Source organism: Sus scrofa, chromosome 16 (genome assembly GCF_000003025.6).
Source record: "Sus scrofa isolate TJ Tabasco breed Duroc chromosome 16, Sscrofa11.1, whole genome shotgun sequence".
In the NCBI taxonomy this organism is placed as follows: domain Eukaryota; kingdom Metazoa; phylum Chordata; class Mammalia; order Artiodactyla; family Suidae; genus Sus; species Sus scrofa.
Window position 1 is genome coordinate 52,854,320 of NC_010458.4, and position 26,887 is coordinate 52,881,206.

Here is a 26,887-nt window from a genome sequence, read left to right on the forward strand (position 1 = left end):
CAAGGGCTTGGAACCAGGGACCAGAACACTGGGGCGGCAGGGGGGGGGGGTCTTTCTCAGTCTCCCTCCCTGTGGGCCTGCCTGGTCCCTGAGATCCTTTCAGCACGTCTGCTCTTTTCTCTCACTGACGATAGGCTACTTTTCTGAGCATATGGCAGGGAATGGCTGCCCCAAGGTCCTTGATTTTTCAAGTCTTCAATTCAGGTGAAGCTGCCAACATCTTTTAAATGCTGGTTTCTAAATCCAAGGAATAAGAGCCAGCTTGGGTCACGTGTTCACCTCTCGTTCAATCAGTTCTCCAAGAAAGAGGTCCTGGGCTCAACCAAGGATTTATGAATGAATGAATGGTATATGTCTCCATCCCTCCCAATCCTGTTTCCAGGCCATTTAAAAGTTGTCCATATAGTGGTTGAGAACATGGGTTCTGCTATTTATTAGGATATTGGGTGAGTTACTATTTTACTAGAGTTTTTACACCCCCCCACACACACCCACACCAGAATATACATGTGTATATGTACATAAAGCAGTTGGCACACGAGCCTGGCATATGATAATTATTTCTACTTCTTTTTCATCATAATCATTCATCATCAACATTCTGTTTGAATCTGAGGTTGCCCCTCTTAGGTCCTAGCAACCCTGCATTAAAGAGGGCTTCTGCTACAGGATGGAAGAAGAGTAGAGATCTTTAAGAAGGCTGTGTAAAGCTTCTTCCACTTTGGAGTTGAAGGATGGGGAAATACTCCCAACCCAGTCTTTTCTGGTCAGGGTGGTCTGCTCCTCTGTGATGCCCATGCAAGTTTAGGATCCTTCTGGTGAGCCCTGGGCTGGCTTGGATGTGACACAGGATGATGATCTTCGGCGTCATCTCCACGTGTCACAGAAACACTGCTCAGGGTAGAGAGACTGAACTGGTGTGAAAACTTGGGAATGCAAATGAAATCCCAAATAACTTCCGTTTGCGAAATCCAGGTAAATGCTACTACCTGTGCTGTGTTAGCGTAAAAAGGCAGGTGCCATCTGCTATGCTTTCTTTTTCTGAGAATTCTTAAAAAAAACGAAACCAAAAATCACTGAGAGTCAGCAGAAAAAGTTGTCCTAACACAAGCTGTTAGACACTTCCCCAGGGTTGGTGCCTGTATTTAATCTATGGATTGGAAATTTTCCTTGCAGAAACTTTAAAAAAGGAAACCTTTAGGTGAAATCTTTTTATCCTTAATTTACAATGACAGCTAAGTGAACCCATCACTATTAACGAAGATGCTAAAAACCATCTTGTTTTCCATTCGCCGTAGTGGGTGAGAGACGGTCAAAAAGCAGGCCTGATCATTACTGCGCTAAACCTGTGTAAAACTGCCTTTTTCCTTATATAAGGTTCTCTATCTGCTTTACATGAGTGTGAAGGAAAAGGTATGGCTATTGTTCATTTTTTACAACTCCTTTGCTATTCTGAGAACATTTGCTGCAGAATAATAGCAAAACTGACTGGGCTAAACTGTAGATAAAAGAACAATGACAGATTGCAGTCACTTTAATTCATAAAGGAAACACTTGGAGCCCCTGGGAATGCCAAATCAAGCCACTGGCACCCAATGACTCTATGCTAAGTCACAAACTACATCATATTTTTTAGTTTAAACATAAAGGCTAATGGACATGTAACTTATTTATTTCAAATTCTCTTTATGAAGCTGGCTCTTTTTTTTTTTTTTTTTTTTAGCTCCTTGGAAAACATTATAATTCCCCTATTCTGTAAACACACAAATATAATTGTAAAATGACATCATTCTGTTTTCATTTAATTACCCCTGAAATGCTTTCTATTTAATATTCATTACTCAAAAGCTAATTTAAAAGAGAAAGAGATGCGACTTATTCAAAAAGATGTACTGTCATTCACAGCAATAGTTATCTAATATACAGAAGTTAATAAAGCAGATTAATCTACAAGTCCCTTTAAGCCATTCTTGAGTTTTGAACAACTGCCTCTTTGACCTTTCACCTTCACGCTGTGCACCAGTAGCAGGTGCCAGCTGTACAGAAATTATGGCTGCGCATTTGAACGCAAAATCTTTTCTTACTTTGCTTCTGACCAGCAGCTGACCCTGTAGGAGTGATTGTTTCTGGTGCCGGCCTAAAGGCTACATAAACCAGTAGCAGATAAACAAAAGGCTACATATACCAGCTGCCTCGCCTAAGGGTACCATCCTAGGCTGACACCTCCACTCCTTTTCCAGCATCCCAAATTGCTCCTTGTTTGTTTCCATACATGCATTTCATCCTTGTTATTTTGTGCAAGGGGTGGGCACAGGAGAAAGCCCCCAAAACAACAACAGAAAACCCATCCCTTCCCTCGAACTTGACTTTTGAGTATTCCATGTCAAACTGTGCCATTATGATGCTAATCTAGGCCTGATTTAGCAACTTTAATAAGAGGCTAAACCCTCTTGTAATTAGATAATAAAATTTTATTATGTATTTTAATATTAAAAGTCTTAAAATCAAACTCTTCAAATCATACACTGGTACAGAACTAAGGTACTTAAATATCATAGCCCCAGAAAATGGGAGCCTGAAAAAAGCACATTGTGGCTAATTTTTCATTCTCAGAAATGTAAACATGGAATTCCTATGTGGTAGCAGTGAAAGCTCCAACACTCTTAATTATGTGCAGGGAAGAATGAATCTATTCAAGTATGAAGCACACTGTACCATTTCCAGCAACAGCATGAGATGCTTTTGACAGTTATTTCTTGGATACAAATTACACAAGTATAAAAACAATCCCCATAATGATTAAATGCAGTTATGTACATAGGAGAATACCAGTGCAAATGGTAACATATTTAAATGGTTTGCCTTCATTAAAAAAATTATATATGATATTAAACCATCAATCACTGCTGAGGCACAGGAGTTTAAATGTATTGTCACTGGTTGAAATAAATGACTTGGAGACTGAATTCGGGCTCACTCAATATGGTGTCTTTGCTGTTGCTTAGTCACCTAACTCTCTGCTGGTTTGGGCTACATCTGGTGGATTCCATCCCTTTCAATTAATAAGGCAAGTTATGCTATCAATGGATTACATCTTTAAACTGTGCTCAGAGGTAGAAAAACACATGTCCTAGTGGAAAAAAAAAAAGACACCCACAAATCCTATCTCTTCTGTTAACTATTTGGAACAATATTTGAAGTACTTCTTTTCCTTCAACTGTGTTTAGAATGAAATTTCCTTGTGGAATTTCAGCAGGGTTATTATATAGTATATAATGATATAATCTTATCTTAGCATCATCATTTAGTTTATTATGTTGTGGTCTATGACCACGCTAGACTTGATACCTAAAGTCACCACCTGCAGACTGTACTTCTAAAAATTAATTATTTTTGGTTTGTTTTGTAGACATTCCTTGACCACCACAAGGTCTCAGGCTCTGCTAAGTGCCAGGACAAGCATCAAGATGCAGATGATCCTTGGGGGGCCGGGGGGGGGGGAGTACTCTTTAAAGATGGGTAATAGGATTATAACACTAATTTGATGACCTATAGATCAATAATAGGTTTCTATTTGAAAAGGTTTTTGTCTTAAAACACCAATTGTGGTTACAGTTGAAAGAGTCGTGCAACAAATGTCTATAAAAAATGAAATCAAAATGGCAAAGATATGGTATGTAACAAAGGATTTGGACTAGTCATCTTTCTAAAGATGTATAGACAAATGATTTTATAATATCACAGATAAAAATGCCATTTTTATTAAAAAACTTGTTTCTCATTTTTTCCTTTTTTTTTTGGTCTTTTTTGTTTTTAGAGCTGCACCAGCAGCACATGGAAGTTCCTAGGTTAGGGAACTTGGAGCTACAGCTGCCAGCTATGCCACGACCAGAGTGATGCGGGATCTGAGCCACGTCTGTGACCTACACCACAGCTCATGGCAACGCCGGATCCTGCACCCACTGAGCGAGGCCAGAGACTGAACCTACATCCTCATGGATACCAGTCAGATTCATTTCTGCTGTGCCACAATGGGAACTCCAAAACCTTTTTGTTTTTCTACTTTTAAAATTATAACTTTATAACTTCTAAACTGATCTTTAGGGGTGCGGTCACAAAGTCATCATTCTTATGAGTTTTACTTCCTACTGGACTTTTGTCACCTGGCTCTTATCTATATCCTTATGTCCAGCCCTGGTCCTCGTAGATACTCTGATTTGATCTGAGTAATTAGACTACATACCCAGACACACAGACACACACACAGACACACACACACACAGCCAAAGCGACCTTTACTTTGGCCTCAAACAGATCTCATTACTTTGAAAATTAAAAAAAAAAAGTTTGCAAGGTGTTAACTGAGCTTCACTGCCTGTTTACTGCACCCCTTCTATGTGCAAAGATACAGCCCGAATGTGAAAAAACACCCTCTAAGTTCCAGTAAAGACCTAAGAATACAGTCGTATGTATGTAAAAGCAAAATAATGGCATTCTTTTGGAACAACAAATAAAAAAAGTGTGCTTTAAGGATTATCAAAACATCAGGGAGAAATAAAATACCACTGTAGCAAGGCCGCATGGGATGGCTGTGAGAAATAAAAGGGATCATGCATTAAGAGAGCTTAGCTCTGAAATTCTCCAGGATTACAGAGCACAGGGGCGGGAAACTGGTAAGCAGGCATACAGTGCTGGCCTGCAGAGTATTTTTATCTTGAATTTTCAATCAGTGGCCAACACTGATTTACAGCCCTGGACTTCTGGCTTCTCTTTGGGAGGAAACCTCAACATATCTGGCAATACTCAATATATCTGGCAGCACTGCCAGCTTACAGGACAGCAGCTAGCTGGAGCCCTTCGGAGGCTGCCCCCTTTAGGCAGGGATGGATATTCAACATAGCTTTCTTCCTCAGTCAAGTTGCCTACTTGCCTCTACAGGCCCTCGGTCTGTGACACCTTACACAAGGAAAAGCAGAGGGAGAGGGATGCTCAAAAGAGTCAGTTTCAGACTTGCCAATGTGCATCTGAATGACCTCTGACAGAGCTAATGGTACTCAGCAGTAGAAGCCTCCTTTAGAACAGAGGAGCTGTTTACAGCCAGAAAGAGGAGGAGAAGGACCCTCTATACTGAGGAGTCAGTGGTGAGAGTCAGGACACAGCCTGCAGATGGGCCGGGTCCGAGGGACGGAGGCAGAGCACTTGTTGCTTCCCCAGCTTCATTTCACGGCGGCCATATTGATCCCATCCTAGAAAAATCAGGTTAGAGTGAAACCTCAGCAGCGACCTCAGAGGCATTAAAGGAAAGTGGCAAAGGAACAGCACGAGACAGTTATACTATTAGACTCTGACCTTCTCAAGGATCCATGTCCTATTAAATTATATACCTTCGATGTCTGACGATAGAATTAGTGATTGGGTGTGGGTGTAGAAGGAGAGAGAGACGAAGTGCTGTTCGCTCTGCCTCAGTGATGGTGAGAGCCACCGGGCCCTTCCATACCAGCTGGCAAACCACCTCCCTCTCCCCTGCCCGCTGCCTCTTTGGGTCACTGCCCATCTGCTTCATTCCGGCGGCAGCCCAACACTGGGGTATAGGATGACTGCTCTAAATCACTCTACCTTAAGGACGGCCCCGGTGGGACTTACTGGAAGCTCAACTTGCCTCATTGTAAATGCTCAAAACATACATGCTGCCTCAAATTAGCAGCCAGCAACAATCTACAGCTTTGCGGTTAAGCATGTGAATGCTGGAGTTAAACACACCTAGGCTAAAAGTTTAGTTTCTCCACTTACTGACTATATGACCTTACTGATGACTAGTAACCTAGCGAAGTTAGTTTATCTATCTGTAAAATGGCACTCATAATACTACAGCTTCGGAGATCCTGTGGTGATTAAATCCGATTAAATACACATGTAAAAAGCTTAAGCTTGTCTCTTGTGATATTTTGCCAGTTTTATTTTTTCCTAGAAATAAACAGAAAGTGTATTGCTGTGAAGAAGACCGAGATTACGGCAGCATGTGCAAATAACAATTCTATTATTTCCATTTTTCACTTGCCATGCCTAGTGACCTGTCTTTGGCTTCCCTTTATATTCATGTTATCTTCTGATCCAGTTGTAAACGTTCCTTCAGCATGTGTTTTGCACATCAATCTACTGCCACACTTTTGACAGTAAAGTTGCAAATCAACCAGACTGAGCTAGTGGGTCCTGAGCATACTTTCTATCTAGAGTTCACTCGGAATGTCTATAGTAATATCAGAAAATCTGGTTAATTTTTTTAAGAGGCGAGACATGAATATATTTCATCTGCTAAAGTGTTTCTCACTGTGAGAGTCTTGCTGAGGTTCTAGAGGCCAAAATCTCAACATCAGTTAAATATGCGACTGCACTTTCTCCCACTTAGTATTATGGAATGGAATCTTAAGTATGAAAGATGTCTTGTATAGTATGTCAAAATGTTGAGCAATACCGTTTCAATCTAAACACAGAAATGAAAAAAGAGCCGATGATTTCCCTTTTGCTGTAATTCACTTTGGGATGCATGTCACGAAGAGCACTATACAAAAGCAATTTTCATTGATTGACTGACTGATTGAGGAAAAGGGTGAATGTTCTTTTCAGCTTATGTCCCTACTGAAGTATCTGAAGTATGATTCTTATAACTCCTGACAGCTCTTCACAATTTGTAGTTAAATAAAAATGCCAGGTTAGCACGAAGGGGGAGGGAGGGACTGAGGAGGGAGCAGGGGGGAGAGAGAGGGAAGTGGGGGCCGGGGGGGGGAGATATTTATAATTAGAATCTTTTTTGGGTTTTTAGTACCACTGACTTGAGCCAAATAGTTAAAGAGAAGAGGTTAAGAAAAATCCAAACCTAAATGTTCTCATTCCTCCATTCAAGGTATTTAAATTTTAGAGACTATAATTGCTAAAAAATCTTGTTAATAAGTTAATGCATAATCTAATCAGTAACACGGATCATCACACAATTCTTGTTCTACTTCTATGGAAGTTGCTATTTTTCCTAGAGCAGTGGGTTTAATAGAAATTGATTTAGAGAAGCATTCAGCATCAGTGTCTTAGTCTTATAATCTGAAAAAGGATGAGTCATAGCTTTCAGATGCCCCCCTAGTTTTATAAAACGTGCTCTTTTGTTTACCTAATTTGGACAGATCTTCCTTTTACTCTGCGATATAACCGAGTGAATTCTGAGCCCCGAGTTATCGATGCAAACACCTAACACCAGGGCTAAAAACTGAAAAAGTTTTACAGAGAAATTGTATCTTCCAAATTACTGTAGCAGATCCATGCCCACTCAGTGTTACCACTGGCCTCTTCTTAATATTTCAGTTTATCTGTCTAATGACATAAAAACATGGGAATTTTTTCCCTTTAACATACATAAACTGTTTTTTTCTCAGTGTTAAGTTAAAACAATGCTGGTTTGACAGTAATTCTTACTTGAAATAGATTCTTACTTGAAATTAATTATAGATCTTCAAATGGACTAAATTTAATGCTTGCGAATTTAGATTTGCTTGCAAAACATGGAAGATGGTTAATTTGGAGAATTAATTTTTTTTTTTTTTTTGGTCACACCTGCAGTATGGGCCCAGGATCAAACCCAAGCCACAACAGTGACCCAAGCTGCTGCAGTGACAATGCCAGAGCCTTAACCTGCTGCACCACAAGAGAACGCCATGGAGAATGTTTTTAAAAACACTGACAATCTCAAGTCATATAGCCGGTCGTAATAAACACATTTTCATGTGAGAGGCACTTAAAATGTCTTTTTCAGGCGGCTGCATACAAACAGGCCTATAAGGCCTTCAGAAAGCCCTTTATGTGGCTTCGTGCTTCATTCAAGATGGAAGTTTGAGGAGATAACCTTGGTAATTTAGAACTGACACTCTTCATGCAATTATACTTCCAGCAATACAGGTCCAGGTTGGGGGGGGGGGGACAGTTCAAACTAGTAAATAATTGCAGTATCATTGCATCCGTTTAGTTTAAAGAGCTGACAAACCCTCTCTAAACTCGAGGCACAATTAGTCATTAGGGTCTAGTTTTTCAGCACTGTTAAGCAATTTGTAACCCATTCCTTTTAACAGGGTTAGGCATTACTTAACCGACACAGATGCCTTGAAAACTGAAACCTCAAGTTATGAAGCAGCAACCTTGTTCATTACCTCCTGTGATAGGCAAATCATCTATAAAAACAGCAGTTAATGGGCAACCAATGAATAATCAATGGCTCACTTTTCATCTGAGTGTGAAAGTGAGAATAATCTAATCTAAATTCCCTCTGGTAAGAGGCCGAATCTTGGATTCTGCTGCTCTTCAGGGCTGATTTATAAGGTCTTGGAAAGCTGATGTAAACAGATGATCAATGGGCCCCATCCTTGCTCATAATAACCCCCAACTGGCCCACTCCCTCTTTTCCAAGTCTCTCCCTTCAGGCTATTAGCTCTGTCCAGCTAATTCTTCCCACTCCTCCTGCCTGCTGCTTTTACTCTGGCCATCCGTTCAGTCCGGCCGACTCAGAAGTAATTTTATACGCAGCAGAGAGCGGGTGGAATTGATTTTTCACTCAGCGCTCAGTTCCCATCTGAATAATTATCAATTTTACTGCCTCATAAAGGGAAGAGTCAAAATTTCAAATCAATTCAAAAGAGCTTTTGAGACGACAGAAACTGTGCATAAGAATAGAGGTCAAAGTTGTCAGTGACCTAAGGAGATGATGTCACATATTGCTATACCCAGCAGTTGACATCAGAGGCACTCAAGATGATATAAGCTAGTGCTAATGCAAATCATGTTTATGCTGACTACCAGAGACCCGTCGTTAATATTTAAAATGCTATCTAAAAGGCTACATTCCAAATAAATAGAATGTATTCCACTGTTAATAAAGATCTATCACTACTAAGTCATATGCTATAAAGTAAAGGGTTACCAAGTATTATTAACACACAGAAATTACTTAAGCCAATCAACACATGGTGATTTTGCGTAAAGACCAACCTGATGGTCTGTTGCACAACCACATCAGGTGTTCTGCACAGTCTGAGGGTATTTGTTGAGGACCACGGCCTATCGATTTTTACTAACATTTTCGACCCCCTTGAAAGTTTCAGCTAAAGTTTATGGGACAATATTGTGGTCACGGCTGAGTGCTGACAAGTGGTTGGCTTGTCACGGGCCAGGGTGGGTAGGGCCTGGGTCTGATTCCCGGCCAGTCCATGGGGATCTGTTTTCTCCAGGGGCCACATGCTCCACGTCTGTGGTTCTCAGCCTCCTCCTTGCAAAACACCTGAAGACGGTCACATGCCTGACAGCGCCAGTGGCTACCGCAGATGGACGGGTGAGGAGAGGTGCATGCAAATCTGGACAGAATGTATAGTTTGAGAAGACATTCCGGGTGAATCTGAGATCTTAGGCCCACCAACTTGTGCCCTGCGAATCAACCGTGTAAGGGAGTGGTGAGGACTCGGGCTTCTGAGCCAAAGAGACCTTGGTTCCCATTCCGCTTTGCAGCTGACCTCTCTCTGCTTCCACTTACTCCTCCGTAAGAGGGGGAGGATGAGACCCACACAGCGGGGTTGTTGTGGGATCTGAGTGAGAAGACGTTTCTGCAAGGCCTCTCCTCCCGTGTCACTCTCTGTCATGGCTATGTTAACCCAGTTATCATATCATTGGTTGCTTGACTCTCTTTCCAACCTGGCAGAAAACATTCACTGATGGAGAGAAATTACGTCTTACGGGTTTTAACGGCTCTTGTACCTTGTTCATAGAAAGTCCTCAATAAGCGTGTTACCTTCCCGCTCTTTCCTTTATCATCAACATGCTGTAACAATCCAGGGTCATATGAAATAGTTACAGGCCTAGAGCCCTCTGCTGATTTACCGAAAATCTTAATTACACCCCTCTCTTCTAGGAAAATAAACACCACCACAAATAAAGATGAAAAAACTTAGCAAAAAAATGACAGCTAGGAGAAAACCTCTTCCACAGCCGTCTTATTCATTGTCATCATTTATTTGCTCAGATTGACATTTTCTGCTGATTGCAGGCAACTTACTTGCTGGCTAATGACCATGTTAAAGTGTTTACATTTGCAAACCACAGACTATTATGGAGATAATTTAGCAAAAAAAAAAAAAAACCCACACAAAATTGGAAGCAGTATGAAGATATCATTTTCCAAATTTAGAACTACAAAATATCGCAGTGATGGTATCTCCTTGGCAAAACGGTATTATTCTCTTTGAAATGTTTTTGACATACGTATTTATTTTTACGCATGATGTTACTGTGCTTTTCAGAAATGAGTTTTTAAAAAAATATTAAACTTGGATCTAGGGAGTCACCTTCATGGCACAGTGGAAACGAATCCGACTAGTATCCATGAGGATGCAGGTTCGATTCCTGGCCTTGCTTGGTTAAGGATCCAGCCCTGCCATGAGTTGTGGTGTAGGTAACAGACACGGCTTGGATCTGGCATTGCTGTGGCTGTGGCGGCTACAGCTCCAATTTGACCACTAGCCTGAGAACTTCTATACGCCGCGAGTGCAGCCCTAAACAGAAAAAAAAAAAAAAAAGAAAAAAAAAAGGAAAAAAAGACCTTGGATCTAATTCATATTAGCTAGTCAGATACTCAAATATTTAAAACATATTCAAAAATAAACAAATTGGGGCTTTATTACTTATAACTTAAATGCTCTTAGAAATATGACCTATCTGAACCTGATTTCTCCCATTAACATAGGAAAACTCATATGATGAATGGAAAGTTCCCAGCAAGCTGACTGGAACAGACTAGGAAATGGTAGTTTCCCAACATCCAGAGTATTCACAAAGCGAGCCTGAGATGACATCGTTAGAGGCTCTGGACTGTTTCTAGCGCCAGCTTTGCCTTTTATTTCTCTTGTCGCAGGAGGAGGTGGCCGCCTCCTTCTGAATTTTAACTTTACAGAGGTGAGACGAACGACTTGGCGATTTCTTGAAGGTGGGAAATCCTGAGGCCAGTGTACTATTCTACCTTCAGGGAAAATACTCCTAGAGAAGAACGGGTAAAGAGTCTTGGGGAGACCGAGTGCACTAGCAGATATTCAGAGACCAGACTGGCTCTGGGGAAACCCTTATCTCGTAAACCAGATGACCAACCGCCAGTTACCTGCTGCAGGACGTCTGGATTTTGCTGCATAAAGTGTAATAGTCTCTGACCGGCCTGGGCAGCCTCTCTGCATCGAAGGGGCTTCTTGCCCTCCTTTGCTATGTGCTTGAAGAGGTAGGTGACGATGTAGTCTAAACTGGTACAGCAGCTGGAGGAGACAACTGTATCTGTGTGAACAACAAGTGAGAATTCATTTGCATTACTAAAGTGTTTGTTTCATCTCACTGTAATGTCTAAATTAAAAAAAAAAACTTTCTGGTTTCAAAACACTTTTATGGAACTGTAAATTCTTTGAGGACAGGGGATTTTGCCTTGCTTATCTTTTTAAACCCCATGTCTACCATCCGACCCCGCCTAGAGACGTGCTAGTAAGTAAATGATTCCTGGACTGCACTGGACAGAAGTTTCCACATGTGGCCTTAATGATCTGTTGTTCCGTTCAAGTGACTTTATTCAATATTTACTCAGTGCTTCAGAGGAAACAGGGCGTAAACTTGGTGCAAAAGTACTTTGCTTCAGGGGAAATGCTCAGCCTGGTGTCAAGGAGCTCATGATTTACTACGTAAGTCACTGAAGACAGTGCTGTCTAAAAATGAGTGACAGGAGCTCTCGTCCTGGCACAGTGGTTAACGAATCTGACTAGCATCTATGAGGATGCGGGTTTGATCCCAGGCCTCGCTCAGTGGGTTAAGGATCCAGCGTTGCCACGAGCTGTGGTGTAGGTTGCAGAAGTGTCTTGGATCCCGTGTTGCTGTGACTGTGGTGTAGGCCAGCAGCTCTGATTTGACTCCTAGCCTGGGAACCTCCATATGCTGCGGGTGTGGCCCTAAAAAACAAAAAGACCAAAAAGAAAAAAAAAAAAAAAAAAAAAGAAAAGAAAAAAAAGAGTGACACACCACTGTGAGAATTTTGAGGGAGTTACTGCATTTGGATGAGGATCAAGGGAAGTTTAGTAAAGGAGGCAGCACCTGAGATGGGCTTGGAAAAGTCCCAGTTAAATATAAGGAAGGACATGTTTTACATGGAGATATTAGCACAATGTACATAATACAGTGAGAATGTGTGGATTCTGCAGCCAGGCAGCTCTGGTTTCAAATTCCTTCCTTTCCAACTACTTGCTATGTTGTTACTGTGAAAGAGCCAATTAACCTTTCTCATCATACGTAAAATATCTGCAGAGTTGAATGAGAAGAAAATAACTAGAAATTCCTGATGTTTATTGAGCGCTTCCTATGTTTAGTTGCAACACGAATGACCTAGAGGGTATTATGCTAAGTGAAGTAAGTCGGACAGAGAAAGCCAAATACCACGTGACTTCACTTCTACATGAAATCCGAAAAAACCCCAAACACCATGAACAAACATAAAGAGAAACAGAGGCACAGATACAGAGAACAAACAGGTGGCAGCCAGAGGAGAGGAAGGTGGGGGGATGAGAGAAGGAGGTGGGGGAGATGAAGAGGCACACATTTCCAGTTATGAAATAAATGGCATGGGTATGAAATGTACAGAGTGGGGAATATGGCCGATAATAGTATTTGGCATGGTGACAGATGGCAACTAGGCTTATCACAGTGACCATTTTGTCATGTTCAGAAATATCAAATGACTATAGTGGATACCAGGAATTAAGACAGTATTATCGGTGGATCATACTTTAAAAACAAACAGACAAACTCATAGAAAAAGCGGTCGGATTTGTGGTTACCAGAGGCAGGGGGAGGCAGGAGGGGGACCTGGACGAAGGCGGTCAAAGGCATAAAGTTTCAGTTACAAGATGAATAAGGACTAGGAATACAATGCACAACATGATAAAGACGGTGAACACTGCTGCATATGATGTACGAAAGTTTTAAGAGAGTAAATCCTAAGAAGCACGAGGAAACGTATTTTTTCTTTTTCTTTTATATCTACATGAGATGATGGATGTTCACGAAACCTATTACGGTAATCATTCTGGTAGGTAAGTCAAATCATTTTGTCGTACACCTTAAATTTGTACAGTGCCGTATGTCAATTATATCCCAATAAAACTGGAAGAAGAAAAAAGGACGGTATTACTGCCAATTTGCCCTCATGGGGAAAAGAGGGGGTATAGTCAGGGAGTAGGACTCTGGGTTTGAGTGAAAGAGTGTGTAGAGGAATCGGAAGACAGAAGGCTGACAGAGCAGTTTCGGATGGTGCTTGAGGGTATCCAGTGGCCAAGACATTTACATTTAAGTTGAAAGGTAACAAAGGCATTATTATTTTTTTAAGTAAGTGACATGATTTCTTTATACTCTAAATATCACTTCAAATATTTCTGATAACCACTCTTGTATATAGTAGGTGCTATTATTTGCATTTTTCAAATGAGAAAAATGAAGCTCAGAGATAGTTTATCCAAAGTTCATGGTTTTGATTCAGAGCACGACGCTGCCCAGATTTTTTGGCTAATGGTAACACAGTCTTGGGGAGTTTATGGTTAGTAACAGAAATAACAAGACAAACAATTAAAAATATGAAGGGCAGGAGTTCCCATCGTGGCGCAGTGGTTAACGAATCCAACTAGGAACCATGAGGTTGAGGGTTCGATCCCTGGCCTTGCTCAGTGGGTTAAGGATCCAGGGTTGCTGTGAGCTGTGGTGTAGGTCGCAGACACAGCTTGGATCCTGCGTTGCTGTGGCTGTGGCATAGGCTGGCGGCTACAGCTCTGATTGGACCCCTGGCCTGGGAACCTCCATATGCCTCGGGTGCAGCCCTAGAAAAGGCAAAAAGACAAAAACAAAACAAAAAAATATGATGAGCAAATACAGTAGATTCAGAAGAGAAGCAGGTTGGGAGAGTAGGGTGGGGAAGCACCAGATTATAAACTTCTTAAGAAATACTTATTTCTAAAGATGCAGAGACACGGGTGTATCCGTCACAGATTAGAGGTGAAGCATCAGTTGAGTTAATTACAGAATGGACAGGCAAAGCTAATCTGAGAAAGTTTTTTAAAGGTCTTGAGTTTTGTTTAGTACTAATACTAGAATCAATATAACACTGCAGTTTAAAAACTTTCACATACATTGTTTTAGAAATAACATAGTAAACAGGTAGGTTTGGGGGAAAAGCTACGAAATACAGGACAGTGGTAGCTGATAGGAGATCACGAGGGTTGAACGGAGGTCTACAGAGGAGCATGGACAATAGTTTTGGGAAACTGTGGAGCTCTAGGCTTTCAAGAAAGGAGCTTTTACTTCCTCCTAAAGTTTGGCATTTGAATGACTGACTGACTGTTTACCTCTCCTCACTAAATGGGTTACTTTGCAGAAAAGGATGCTTTGGTTTTATAACCCGAGGAGGCAGTATACAATGCAGTAGAAAACACTCAGGCCTAAGATTCAGACACAGACCTGTTGAGCCTGTTTGTTTTTCTCTTTTCCTTCATTTTTCTGCAAAGTCCCAATCATGAAAGTAAACGGATGAAGTAACTTAACATCTACAAAAGGAAGCAAGCAGGAAGTAGATATGGTTTCCCCTCCCCAGTGAAGAGCAATATGCTATCAATCACACACAAATTATAAAGACTTCACATAGATTTGGTGACCACATGCCATGCAGGTTGCATTAAAAGGTTCCAATCTACTGAGTCAGCTATGAAAAAGCCAGGTAAACACTTTAGACATGAAAGTTGGAGCATATATCCTTGCGATAAAAGCAAGAAGAAGAGCTTCCATTATGGCTGATTTATGGTTGGGGGCTTTGAAAAGGATAAATGTTAGCTCAGGATAGATTGAAAAGTGTGGAATCATAAGGATCATGGGGCATTTTATCAAAAACAGAATGAATAGTGGTGAGGACTATGTATTATTGTTGGTTTTCTTTATCTGCAGCTCAAGCTATTGTGTGAGATTCAAGTAATGAAACAGTTCTGAAATAAAAAGATGGACAGAAGTCACGCATTTGGTATCTTGTTCTCTTTCTTGGTGTTTAGAATCTTATCATCTAGGATTTAGACAATTTTGGACAGAATTTGTAAGCCCAATAGGCACCCTGTCCTCTCTAGCAACTTGTTTGATGCTGAAAACAACCACCTGTCCCCTTTCTCTGGCAACTGGTCTCCCCAGGAAGCACGTGCATCATTAACGGTCCTCTTATTCACCAGGACCCACCATGGGAAGCTGTTCTGAAAAGTTAACTGTAAAGGAAAGAGTTGCTGAACTGAGAGTCAGAAGAATGATAACGGGGCCGAACTGGAATTTGGCTTCCACTTAAGATTTCTCACCATGGCAGAGGGGAGGATGAAGGTCTTGGAAAAAGACAGTGTGAAAGGCAATTTCGGAAACAAAAGGCCTGTTTGGGTGGTGCAGTGGTTTAGATTTGAATCTATATTTTCTAGATGTTTGACTATACAAAGATTCAATTTGCACCTCTGTAAAATGTGCTTGAAACCACCTACTCTGCAAGGTGTTTTGAGAAACTAAAGGGACAAACTATGAAAAGATTGTAACATAGGGCCCAACACTAGTAGGTTTGCTTCTTATTTGTTTTCCTGGCTATTTCAACCCCGGAAACATTAAGCCTGTTGTTCTATTTAGCTCATCCATAGCTTTCCTCTCTTTAGCATGTCTTTGGTGGGAGAAACTACTATACGAGGTCTCTAGGTTTCTAGAATCTCCTGAATGTTTTACTCCTGTAATACATTGATAATATTTACTCTATTCCATTCAAGAATGTGTTCAAACGAACAATATACTCTTAATTACTAATGGACATTTCATTAATAGTGAGCTTGATGGGCAAATTTCTGATGGCTTCCAGTTGGTTCACCTTTTTGCTTGCCCCCACCTTTCCTGTTTTGCCTTCTGGGCCATCCTTTGCTTTCTTGGAATGCGTCCCCATCCCTGCCACGGCTCGTCTGCAGAGGGCTTCCCTGATCCCTTTTAAAAGTCACACAAACACTCCCTTTTCGTTATCCTGTTCTGAGCCTCTGTTGAGCACTTATCATGACTTGCCACTTTCTTGTGTGCGTGTGTTTATTGTTTATCTCTCCTTATTAGAATATAAACTTCACAGGAGCAGAGACCTCATCTGCCTTCTTCTCTTCAGTACTCTCAAGGTCTAGAATGGAACTAGTACAGGGCATGTGCGCAATTGATAAATGAAAGAGGTGAGAGTCATTGTGAGCAGGTTTTCGTAAGCCCCATGCTGGGCTCTGTGTGTGAGAGTATGGGGGTAGGTGGTGGTGGTGGTGGTGGAAGGGTGATTAAAGAGATGGAAAATATAACCACTTTTCTTATTCACCTTTCCCTTTTCCCAAATTATAGCTGGCCGGACTCTAAACATACTAGTGAATGATTAACTAAAAAAATTGAATATTATGTTAAGTGTATTAAGCAAGTCACTGGTTCAACCTTTTTGTAGCTTTTTTTCATTTTTCCCACTGAGGCTACAGCAGAACTGTAACCTGCATGTAATCCAATTTTCTTTTTTGGCCATCCCAGGCACATGGAGTGCGCATATGAGTTCCTGGGGCAGGGATGAGATTGGAGCCTCAGCTATGACCTACACTGAGGCTGCAGCAATGCAGAATCCTTAACCCACTGTGCTGGGCTGGGGATCGAACCTGCGTCCCAGGGCTCCAGAGATGCCGCGGATCCCATCGAGCCACTGTGGGATCTTGTAACTCAAATAATACCTGTAAGTGCCTCTTGGCAATTTTATCATTGTTGGAAAAGGAGAAACCCAAGTAGTTACTTTCAAGAGTCTAAATAATCCTCTTTCTTGAAGACAGAGGGCACAATTCACCTGCCAAACTGTGACCTTCATCAGGTGATCTAGCTGGGTCATGAGGTGAAGAGGAATGGGTTTTCGGAGTTAGAAAGACTGCCACTCCCGGCACTTGTTAGTTGTATGACCTTAGGCAAGTTGTTTCACGTCTCTGGTAACAGCTTATTCATCTACATTATGAAAATGATATTATCTAATTAATGCATTCAATAAATATTTATTGAGCACTTACTACATGCTAGGCATTGGGAAAAAAGTGGTGTCCAAGCCACTGTTCCTGTCACATGGGAAGCTTACAATCAAATAGGAAATAAGGACAGTGTTATTCGTGTATGTACCCCAGTTTTGGTATGCAGAGTGGTTCTGAGAATGAAATGAGTCAAGTGGACCTATGAAGAAGGTCCCAGAGTCCATGTCCATGGTCATACACTTCATCATTGGCAGTACCAGGACTTAAATCCAAGTTCAGTATTCCCTCCACGATGCCACTTGGTCAAGATTCCTTTGAGACTTGTTAAAATGCAGATTCTGGGCCTAACAGCACATTTTGCGAACAACACAGCCATCTGCAACCAATTCAAAAATCTTCAAATGTCAAGACAAACTATAATAATAAAAGACAAGACTTCGGTTTCTGCCCATGAAGGATTAACTGCTATGAGAATGTTTCCTTCTGCCATAAACAACTAGACAACAGGACAAAATATCTGAACAATGTTTTTCAATTACTGCACAAGAAGCTGTATAGGACTGTTAAATCAGAGAGGAGGGGAACAAATGAGATACTACCCACACAACTGCTCAAGCTTAGTACCCAAAGCAGTTTCCAGGTTACAGGCCAGGAAGCGGGAATCCAAACAAAGCCAAGTGATCTCGCTGAGTTAAAGAGAAACAGGTAGACTTTGGGGAGGGTGAGGCAGGTTGAACTTGTGGGCAGAATACCAGAGAGTGGGAAATACACAAGGAGAGAGCTCCGGAGGTCTGCAAAGGAGTCCTCTCCAGTCTCTGAACAACATAACAGAGAGAGAGAACACATGTGTGACTGGAGTTTCAGAAGAAATGGAGCTAGAGGGAGAGAGGACGACTGCAATTATTTGAATGCGAACTCTGATGATATTGGAAGGTGTGGATGGTAAATCCTAGAGTACCACTAAAAAGAAAGAAGTAAGGCTAGTAAACTCATAGGAGATATAAAATGGACTCATAAAGAACATTTCATTAATCCAAATCAAAAGAAGGCAAGAAAAAGGAACAAAGCCCAGGTAGGAGAGGGGAAAAACAAATAGCAATGTTGTTGATTTAAACTCAAATATACTGACAGTTACATTGAATGTAAATGGCTGAAACATGATTTATAAGGCAGAGATAGTCCGGTTTGGTATACATACATGATCCAACTATATGCTGTATATTAGGCAAATATGTCCATATTCTAATCCCTAGAACCTGTGACTGTGTTAGGTTATGTAATAGGGAAGAACAAATCTGACTCCATATTGAATTTGTTTCTTTTACTTTAACCACTGTATTCTGTTGCTTCTGCTTCTATTAAGAATGTTGCCTATAGGAGCTCCTGTCGTGGCTCAGCGGAAACGAATCCGAATAGGAACGATGAGGTTGCGGGTTCGATCCCTGGCCTTGCTTAGTGGGTTAAGGATCTGGCGTTGCTGTGAGCTGTGGTGTAGGTCGCAGACGCAGCTCGGATCTGGTGTGGCTGTGGCTGTGGCATAGGCCAGTGGCTGCAGCTCTGATTGGACCCCTAGCCTGGGAACCTCCATATGCTGTGAGGGTGGCCTGAGAAAAAAAAGAAAGTTTCCCATAGCCTGAAATACACAAGACAGCCCATTCTCAGGCTCTGACCTTTAAGGGTATAACACTTTTCCATTCATACAGAGAGAAAAAGTTGCAGAACAGAGAATAACATTTAACATTTGTCTGGCTAGAGGTTTATGGGAACGTGGTGACATGACCTCTGTGGACAGCTACAGGAACAAAGGACTCCAACGCCAAGAAGTCCTCACCAACCAACCACACCCCTCCTTCACCATAATTTAAAAATGCTTTGCTGAAATCCTGCAGGGAGTTTGGGGTTTTCTGGGGTATAAGCCTTATATTCCCCTTGCATGGCTCTGCAATAAACCTTTTTTTGCTCCAAACGCCCATGCTTCAGTTTCTTTGGCCTCACTGTGGTGGGCACAGGAATTTGCATTTCGTAAAGTTGCACAGCAAAGAGTAACTAAGGTTGCAGATGGATTAAGGTTGCTAATCAGTTGAACTAAAAATAGAGAGATTATCCTTGACTATGTGGGTAGGCCCAAGGTCATTCCAAAGGTCCTTAAAAGTGAAAGAGGTAGAAGATGTCAGAACCAACAGGAGACGCATCCATGGAAGAATAGCCAGAGATATTCAGTGTTGCTGGCATTGAAGATGGAGGGCAGGAGCCATGAGCCAAGGGATGTAGGTGGTCTCTAGAGGCTGGAGGAGGCAAGGAAATAGATTCACTCCTAGAAAAGAAAACAGCTCTGCTGACACCTTGATTTTAGCTTGGTGAGACCCATGTCAGATTTATGACCTAAAGAACTATAGGACAGTGCATTTACATTGTTTTAAGTTACCAAGTTTGCAAAAATTTGTTACAACAGCAATAGAAAATACCTGCTGTCTACAGGAAACCAACTTTAATACAGAGGCGCAGAAAGATTAAAAGTGAAAAGATAGAAAAAGAGACTAACGCTAATCAAAAGGGTGATGGAAAGGATGGTAACATCAGACAGCACAGATTTCAGAAGAAAGACTATCACCAAGATAAAGAGGGTCATTTCACAGTGATAAAGGGGTGAATTAATCAAGGGGATATAATATTTCTAAATATTTATACACGTAATAACAGAGCTTCAAAATATTTTCTATAAAAGCTGAGAACTGAAAGGAATAGTTAGAGGCTTCAGGTCTTCACTCCTGGTAATTCATAGGACAAGTACGAAACAAATAAACAGTGAGTTCCCGCTGTTGCTCAGCAGTAATGAGCCTGACTAGTATCCATGAGGATGTGGGTTCAAACCCTAGCCTTGCTCAGTGGGTTGGGGATCCGGTATTGCTGTGGCTGTGGCATAGGCCATCAGCTGCAGCTGCAATTCAGCCCCTAGCCTGGGAACTTCCGTATGCTGCAGGTGCAGCCCTGAAAAGACAAAAACAAAAACAAAGAAAGGAAAACAAACAGGTAAGAAAACCAGTAGAAATACAGAAAATGTGAACATTATAAATCAATTAGACCTGACACTTGGAGAACAGTCTCCCCAACAACAATGGAATACTCATTCATTTCAAGTGCCCATGGGACAGTCACTATATCTTGGATAAAAAAAGATACAATAAATATAAAAGTTATAACAACCACTGAGTATATCCTATGACTACAATGGAATTAAATTAGAATCAGGGAGTTCCCGTCGTGGCGCCGTGGTTAACGAATCCGACCAGGAACCATGAGGTTGCGGGTTCAATCCCTGCCCTTGCTCAACGATCCGGCGTTGCTGTGAGCTGTGGTGTAGGCTGCAGATGTGGCTCGGATCCCACGTTGCTGTGGCTGTGGTGTAGGCCGGCAGCTACAGCTCCGATTTGACCCCTAGCCTGGGAACCTCCATATGCTGCAGGAGCGGCCCAAGAAATAGTAAAAAGACAAAAAAAAAAAAAAAAAATTAGAATCGGTAACAGTAAGATTAGAAGTTAAACAATGTGCTTCTAAGTAACAACTCATTGGTAAAAGAAGAAATAACCAGGGCAATTAGGAAACATTTTAAAACTGAAGAGGTAAAATCCCCAAATATATAAAAATTTGTGAGTTACAGTCATAGCAATGCTTAGAGCTCTGAATGTGTATATTAGAAAAGAAAAAAGGTCTAAGATCAGTGATTTCGACTTCTACCTGAAAATACTAGGAAAGGAAAAGCAAACAAAATGAAAGAAATTATGAAGATCACACATGAAGTCAATGAAATAAAAAAATGGAAAAATAATAGAGAAATCAATGAAAACTGAAAGCTGGTTCTTTGCATAAAATTGACAAATCTAGAGCCAGGATGATCAGGAAAAAAAAAAGCAAAACAAAACTGCCAATGTCAAGGATGAAAGAGGAACCCTACAGAAATCAAATGGTATAATAAGAGGATATTATGAACAACTTTCCTTCAGTAATGTCAGATGGACTTTAGGTGAAAAGGACAAATTCCTTTAAAGACACAGATGACCATGTGCTACTCAAGATATAATACGTAACTGGAATAGTCCTATATCCATTAAAGATATTTAATTTATAGCTAAAAACCTTCTAACAAAGACAAATCTAGGCCTAATGGTTTCACTCAGAAAACAGGATATGAGGGAACATTTCCAACTCATTTCATAAGGGTCTTAGGACAACATTAAAACAAGGCAAAAATATGAGAAGAACAGAAAACTGTAAAAGAAGAACTACAGAAGAAGACATCAACAGCTGTCAGGAACACAGATGTAAAAATCTGTATCAAAATTTTAGAAAGTTGAATCCACTAATACATAAGAAGGACAATACATTGTAACCAAGTATGGAATGCAAGGTTGTTTTTTTAACATTCATATATCTATCAATATGATGATTAACATTATATAATATGTTAACAGGACAAAAAAGAAAATAAATATGATCATCTCAGTATATGTAGAAAAAGAATTTGATAAAATTCAACACCCACTCTCAGAAAACTACAATAGCAAGAAATTTCCTTAACAAGATACAGAGCATCTACAAAAAAACCTACGACTAACATTCTATTGAATGGTGTAAGAATGACTGCTTTCCCTATAACAATGGAGACAAAAAGAATGTTTGCTACCATCACCTCTATTCAATGCTGTACTGTAGGTTCTGGCAAGGGTGATAAGGTAAGAAAAAAAAGCCATACAGATTGGAAAGGAAGAGGTAAAACTACCTTTATTTGCAGACATATCTATGCAGAAAATCTACTAAAGGCTATCAGAATTAATAAGTCTGTTTAGCAAGGTTACAGGCTACATGGCCAAGAAACAAAGAAATCAATTGCAATTCTACACAGTAGCAGAAACAATAGAAACTGAGAAGCACTACCATTTACAATAGCATAAAAACATAAACTACTTTGTTATAAATATATGGAGAAGACACATATTCAAAACTACAAAAATGCTATCGAGAAAAGTTAAAGGAGAGCTAAATAAATGGAAAGATATGCTATTTTCAGGAACTGAACATTCAATATTGCTAGCATGTCAGTTCTCCCCGAATTGGGCTAGAGACTCAATTCAACTCAATAAAAGATCTCCTGCTCATTTTTTTTTTTCTAACAAAGGACCCAAGAATAGCCAAGACAATTTTAAAAGAGAAAGACAAAATTAGAAGGCTATGCTATCTGATTTTAAGACTTGGGGAAAAAAAAAAAAAAAGAATTCCCATCGTGGCACAGCAGAAATGAATCCGACCAGGAACTATGAGGTTGAGGGTTCAATCCCTGGCCTCACTCAGTGGGTTCAAGATCCGGTGTTGCCATGAGCTGTGGTGTAGGTCGCAGATGCAGCACTGATCTGGCATTGCTGTGGCTGTGATGCAGGCCAGCAGCTGTAGCTCCAATTAGACTGCTAGCCTGGGAACCTCCATATGCTAGGCGTGCAGCCCTAAAAAAAAAAAAAAAGACTTGTGATAAAATTAGGACAGTATAGCAATGGCACAAGGTAATCTGACAGGTAAGAGAGTATTTTTCAGCAAAAGATGCTGGAACAACTGAATACCCATATATTAAAAAAGAATCCCAGCTTTTATCTCATAATATTGAATACAAAAATTATATTGAAATGGATTGTAGACTAAACATAAGAGTGAAACTATAAAACTTTTAGAAGAAAACATAGAAAAAACCTTTATGGCCTTGGGTGACTAAGTAAAGATTTCTTAGGACAGGACCCAAAAGATAAGAACTGTAAGAGAAAAAAGTAATAAATTGGACATCCTCAAAACTGAAAACTTTTACTCTTCAGAAGACACTGTACAGAAAATAAAAAAGACAAGCCAAGGCTGAAAAATTATTTGCAAAACATGTATCTGATAAAAGATTCGTATCCAAAATATATAATAAACTCTTCCAAGATAAATAATCCAGTTAAAAAAAATGGGCAGAAGATTTGAACAAATACTTTACCAAGAAGATACATGAATGGCAAATAAGCAAGAAAAGATGCTCAAATCATCATTCATTAGTAAAATGCAAATTAAAATGACAAGGATGGCTAAATCACCCACAAGGATAGCTAAACGTAAAAACTGATAAGAGCGAGTATAAGGGTTGATACAGGACAATTGGAAGATGAGAAGAGTGAAATGGAACAATCAGTTTGGGAACCAGGTTGGCATTTTTTTTTTTTTTTTAATTGGTTGCACTGGTGGCATATGGAAGTTTCCAGGACTGAATCTGAGCCACAGCTGTAGCAACACTAGATCCTTTAACCCACTGTGCCAGACCTGGGATGGAACCTGCACCTCTGCAGTGATCTGAGCAGCTACAATCAGACTCTGAACTCATTGAGCCACAGTGGGAACTCAGGCACTTTTTTATGATGTTAAACATACATTTAGGAGTTCCTGTCATGGTGCAGTGGTTAACGAATCCGACTAGGAACCATGAGGTTGTGGGTTCGGTCCCTGGCCTTGCTCAGTGGGTTAAAGGATCCGGCGTTGCTGAGGCTGTGGTGTAGGCCGGCAGCTACAGCTCCAATTAGACCCCTAGCCTGGGAACCTCCATGTGCCATGGGAGCAGCCCTAGAAAAGGCAAAAAGACAAAAAAAAAGAAACCCCAAAAAACAAAAAACATACATTTAGCACACAACCCAGAAATTCCATTCTGGTTTTTACTCAAGATAAACAATATTTGTCCACAGAAAGACCTGTACATGAATTTTCATGGTAGCGTTGTTTCAAACACCCAAATAATGGAAACAACCCAAATGTTATCAGGTGGTGAAAATATAAACAAATGCAGTAATCCACACAATGGAATAACATTCAGCAATAGGAAAAAAAAAAGATTCACAAAACAACATGGATAAATCTCAAAGGCATTATGCTAAATGAGAGAAGCCAGACATAAAGGCTCTATGTTATATGACGCCACTTCTGTGACATTCTTGGAAAGGCAGACTATAGGGAGAGAAAGCAGACAGTGACTCTTTGGGGCTGGAACTGGGGGGAAGGGATTGATGAGAAGGGGTTACGAGGGAGCTATTTGTGGTGATAAAAATGTTCTATTATTTTGGTTGTGGTCATTCACGACTTTATATACATTTGCCAGGACTCACTAAATTGCTCACTTAAAATTAATGATTTTTACGACTATGGGTAAATTACACCTTAATAAAGTTAATTAAAAAGAAACTGTAGGAGTTCCCGTCGTGGCGCAGTGGTTAACGAATCCGACTAGGAACCATGAGGTTGAGGGTTCGGTCCCTGCCCTTGCTCAGTGGGTTAACGATCTGGCGTTGCGTGAGCTGTGGTGTAGGTTGCAGACGAGGCTCAGATCCCGAGTTGCTGTGGCTCTGGCGTAGGCCAGTAGCTACAGCTCCAATTCGACCCCTAGCCTGGGAACCTCCATATGCCGCAGGAGCGGCCCAAAGAAATAGCAAAAAGACAAAAAAAAAAAAAAAAAAAAAGAAACTGTAAATCAAAATATGAAAAAAAAGGGCATTTTCTCTCTTACAAGTAATAGTTACAAAATAATCTGTCAGTTTGGGTACACAACCTCTCCCCCTCTGTAAGATGATCATCTCAAAAAACACATACATCAAGAAACCAGGAGTTCCCATCGCGGCTGAGTGGAAACGAATCTGATTAGCATCCATGAGGATGCAGGTTTGATCCCTGGCCTTGCTCCCAGGGTTAAGGATCCAGCGTTGCCGTGAGCTGTGGTGTAGGTTGCAGACATGGCTCGGATCCTGAGTTGCTATGGCTCTGGTGTAAGCTGGTGGCTACAGCTCCGTCTGGACCCCTAGCCTGGGAACCTTCATATGCCGCAGGTGCGGCCCTAAAAAGACAAAAAAAAAAAAAAAAAAAAAAAAAAAGGAGAGAGAGAGATCACAATAAAGTATGTCCTCTGAAAACAATGTTTTCCATGATACTTGCCAAGAGTAGTGAGTCCCTCTGAGATAGATGTGAGAACATAGAGGAGTACAGGAGGCTCTAAGTTGGTGATGAAGCTCATGTGGTCCTGGGTGAGACATTCCAGGAGTGGGTAGTAAGACTGGCTCAGTTTCCGATATTGCTGCAACAGAAATACAAATGTCAGGACAGAGGGAAGCAAAAGACATGTGACAGTCCAGTGAAAATTGTCATTTGTCATATTGGAAATTGGGGCCTTACTTACACACAGATACACAAAATGAACATAAATATATAAACAAAGATATTTAAAATACATATATGGAACAAATGACATAATGACTCTCAAATCAATATTTAAAGGGGTTCCAATAAAAATCTCTTGATCTCCAGAAATTCTAATTTAAAGGGATAGCACAGCATTGTATGTAAGTTCGATTTTGGCTTACATGGTTAACACTTAAGGGAAAGTAAAATCTCTGTAGTATGGAATTTAGAAGATTGTGAATTAGTTTCCTGGGCTGGAATACTGTAACACTGAACAGCAACTTAATAGTGGCCAGGCAACCTTTTTTTTTTTTTTTTCTAACATCAAGAAATCTGCTATTATAATAGGATTTGGCATCACAGTCTGCTGTGTTTACACAAAGTCAACCCATCTAACTAAATCATAACTGGGTAAATGGCTTAATATTTACCATATACCATAGGCAAAAGATAAGTGCATGAGAAAGATACCAGAAAAACCTCAAATGAAACTCAAACCAGTATCAAAGAAGCACAACACTCATAAGAGAAACACAGCAGAGCAGTATTTATTAAAGTGCGATTAAGACTACCTCCCTAAGAATCACATGGGGTGCTTATTAAAAATGCAGTTTTCTATGGAGTTCCCATCATGGCTCAGCAGTTAATGAATCTGACTGGCATCCATGAGGAAGCAGGTTTGATCTCTGACCTTGCTCCGTGGGTTAAGGTTCCGGCATTGCTGTGAGCTGTGGTGTAGGACACAGACACGGCTTGGATCCGTGTTGCCGTGGCTGTGGGGTAGGCTGGCAGTTACAGCTTCTATTCAACCCCTAGCCTGGGGACTCCCATGTGCCATTGGTGCAGCCCTTAAAAAAAAAAAGACATAAAAAAGACTTGCAAAATGAAAACCTCTGGAGTGAAGTCCTCAAATGTGCATTTAAAAAATGTGTGTTAAGGGAGACCACCTACACACCCTCCATTTTGAGACTCCTGAGTTAGAGGTTTGCTTGTCTATAGAGAACAAATCAGAGAAATTCTTGGACCACATGAGGTTTTTTTTTTGGTGGACCTCAACTGGAGAGATGAGTTCCCTCAATGAGAAAGCTGTAACACATGGCAGATCTGACTCAAGTGGAGGCAGCCTTCAATGAATCTTCCATTCTACTGAAAAGAGGCTAGACAATTTTGGCTTGACATGTGGTTTCATGAAGACTGGCCTAGAAAGGTGGAAGAGGGGGTCACTAGCCCATTCGAAGGCCAAGGAGCATTTCTCATACAGGCTGACTAACGAAGGCCCCTCAGATCTTACCTGTACCGGGAGCAGGTGGGAAAGCCTGAACGAAGTAAGCATGGCATGAATTTGGTTGTGTTACTAAAGCAATTACTGCAACCACACTGGGCATATGTTAGCTTTTGTATAATCAGGTAGAGATGTTTTTTAAAAAGTCTGATAACGACACAGCTCCGTGGAGAAGCCTGGAAATGTGACTTCCAACAGGCATCCCAGTGATTCTGACGGGCCTCAACGTTTGCAAACCACTCTCGTAAATCAC

The 26,887-nt window shown here is 40.8% G+C and overlaps 1 protein-coding gene across 3 annotated transcripts in view; it reads right to left on the reverse strand.

The window, feature by feature from the left end:
• Positions 1-26,887, reverse strand: part of RANBP17 (RAN binding protein 17) — a 323,866-nt gene that overhangs the window by 18,029 nt on the left and 278,950 nt on the right. For all 3 annotated transcript variants that reach the window (XM_021076681.1, XM_021076682.1, XM_021076680.1), the window contains 2 exons: positions 25,110-25,248; positions 11,177-11,343 (listed from right to left, as the gene is read on the reverse strand). In XM_021076681.1, the coding sequence (XP_020932340.1) occupies positions 11,177-11,343; positions 25,110-25,248 (306 nt within the window). The remainder of the gene's footprint in view (positions 1-11,176; positions 11,344-25,109; positions 25,249-26,887) is intronic.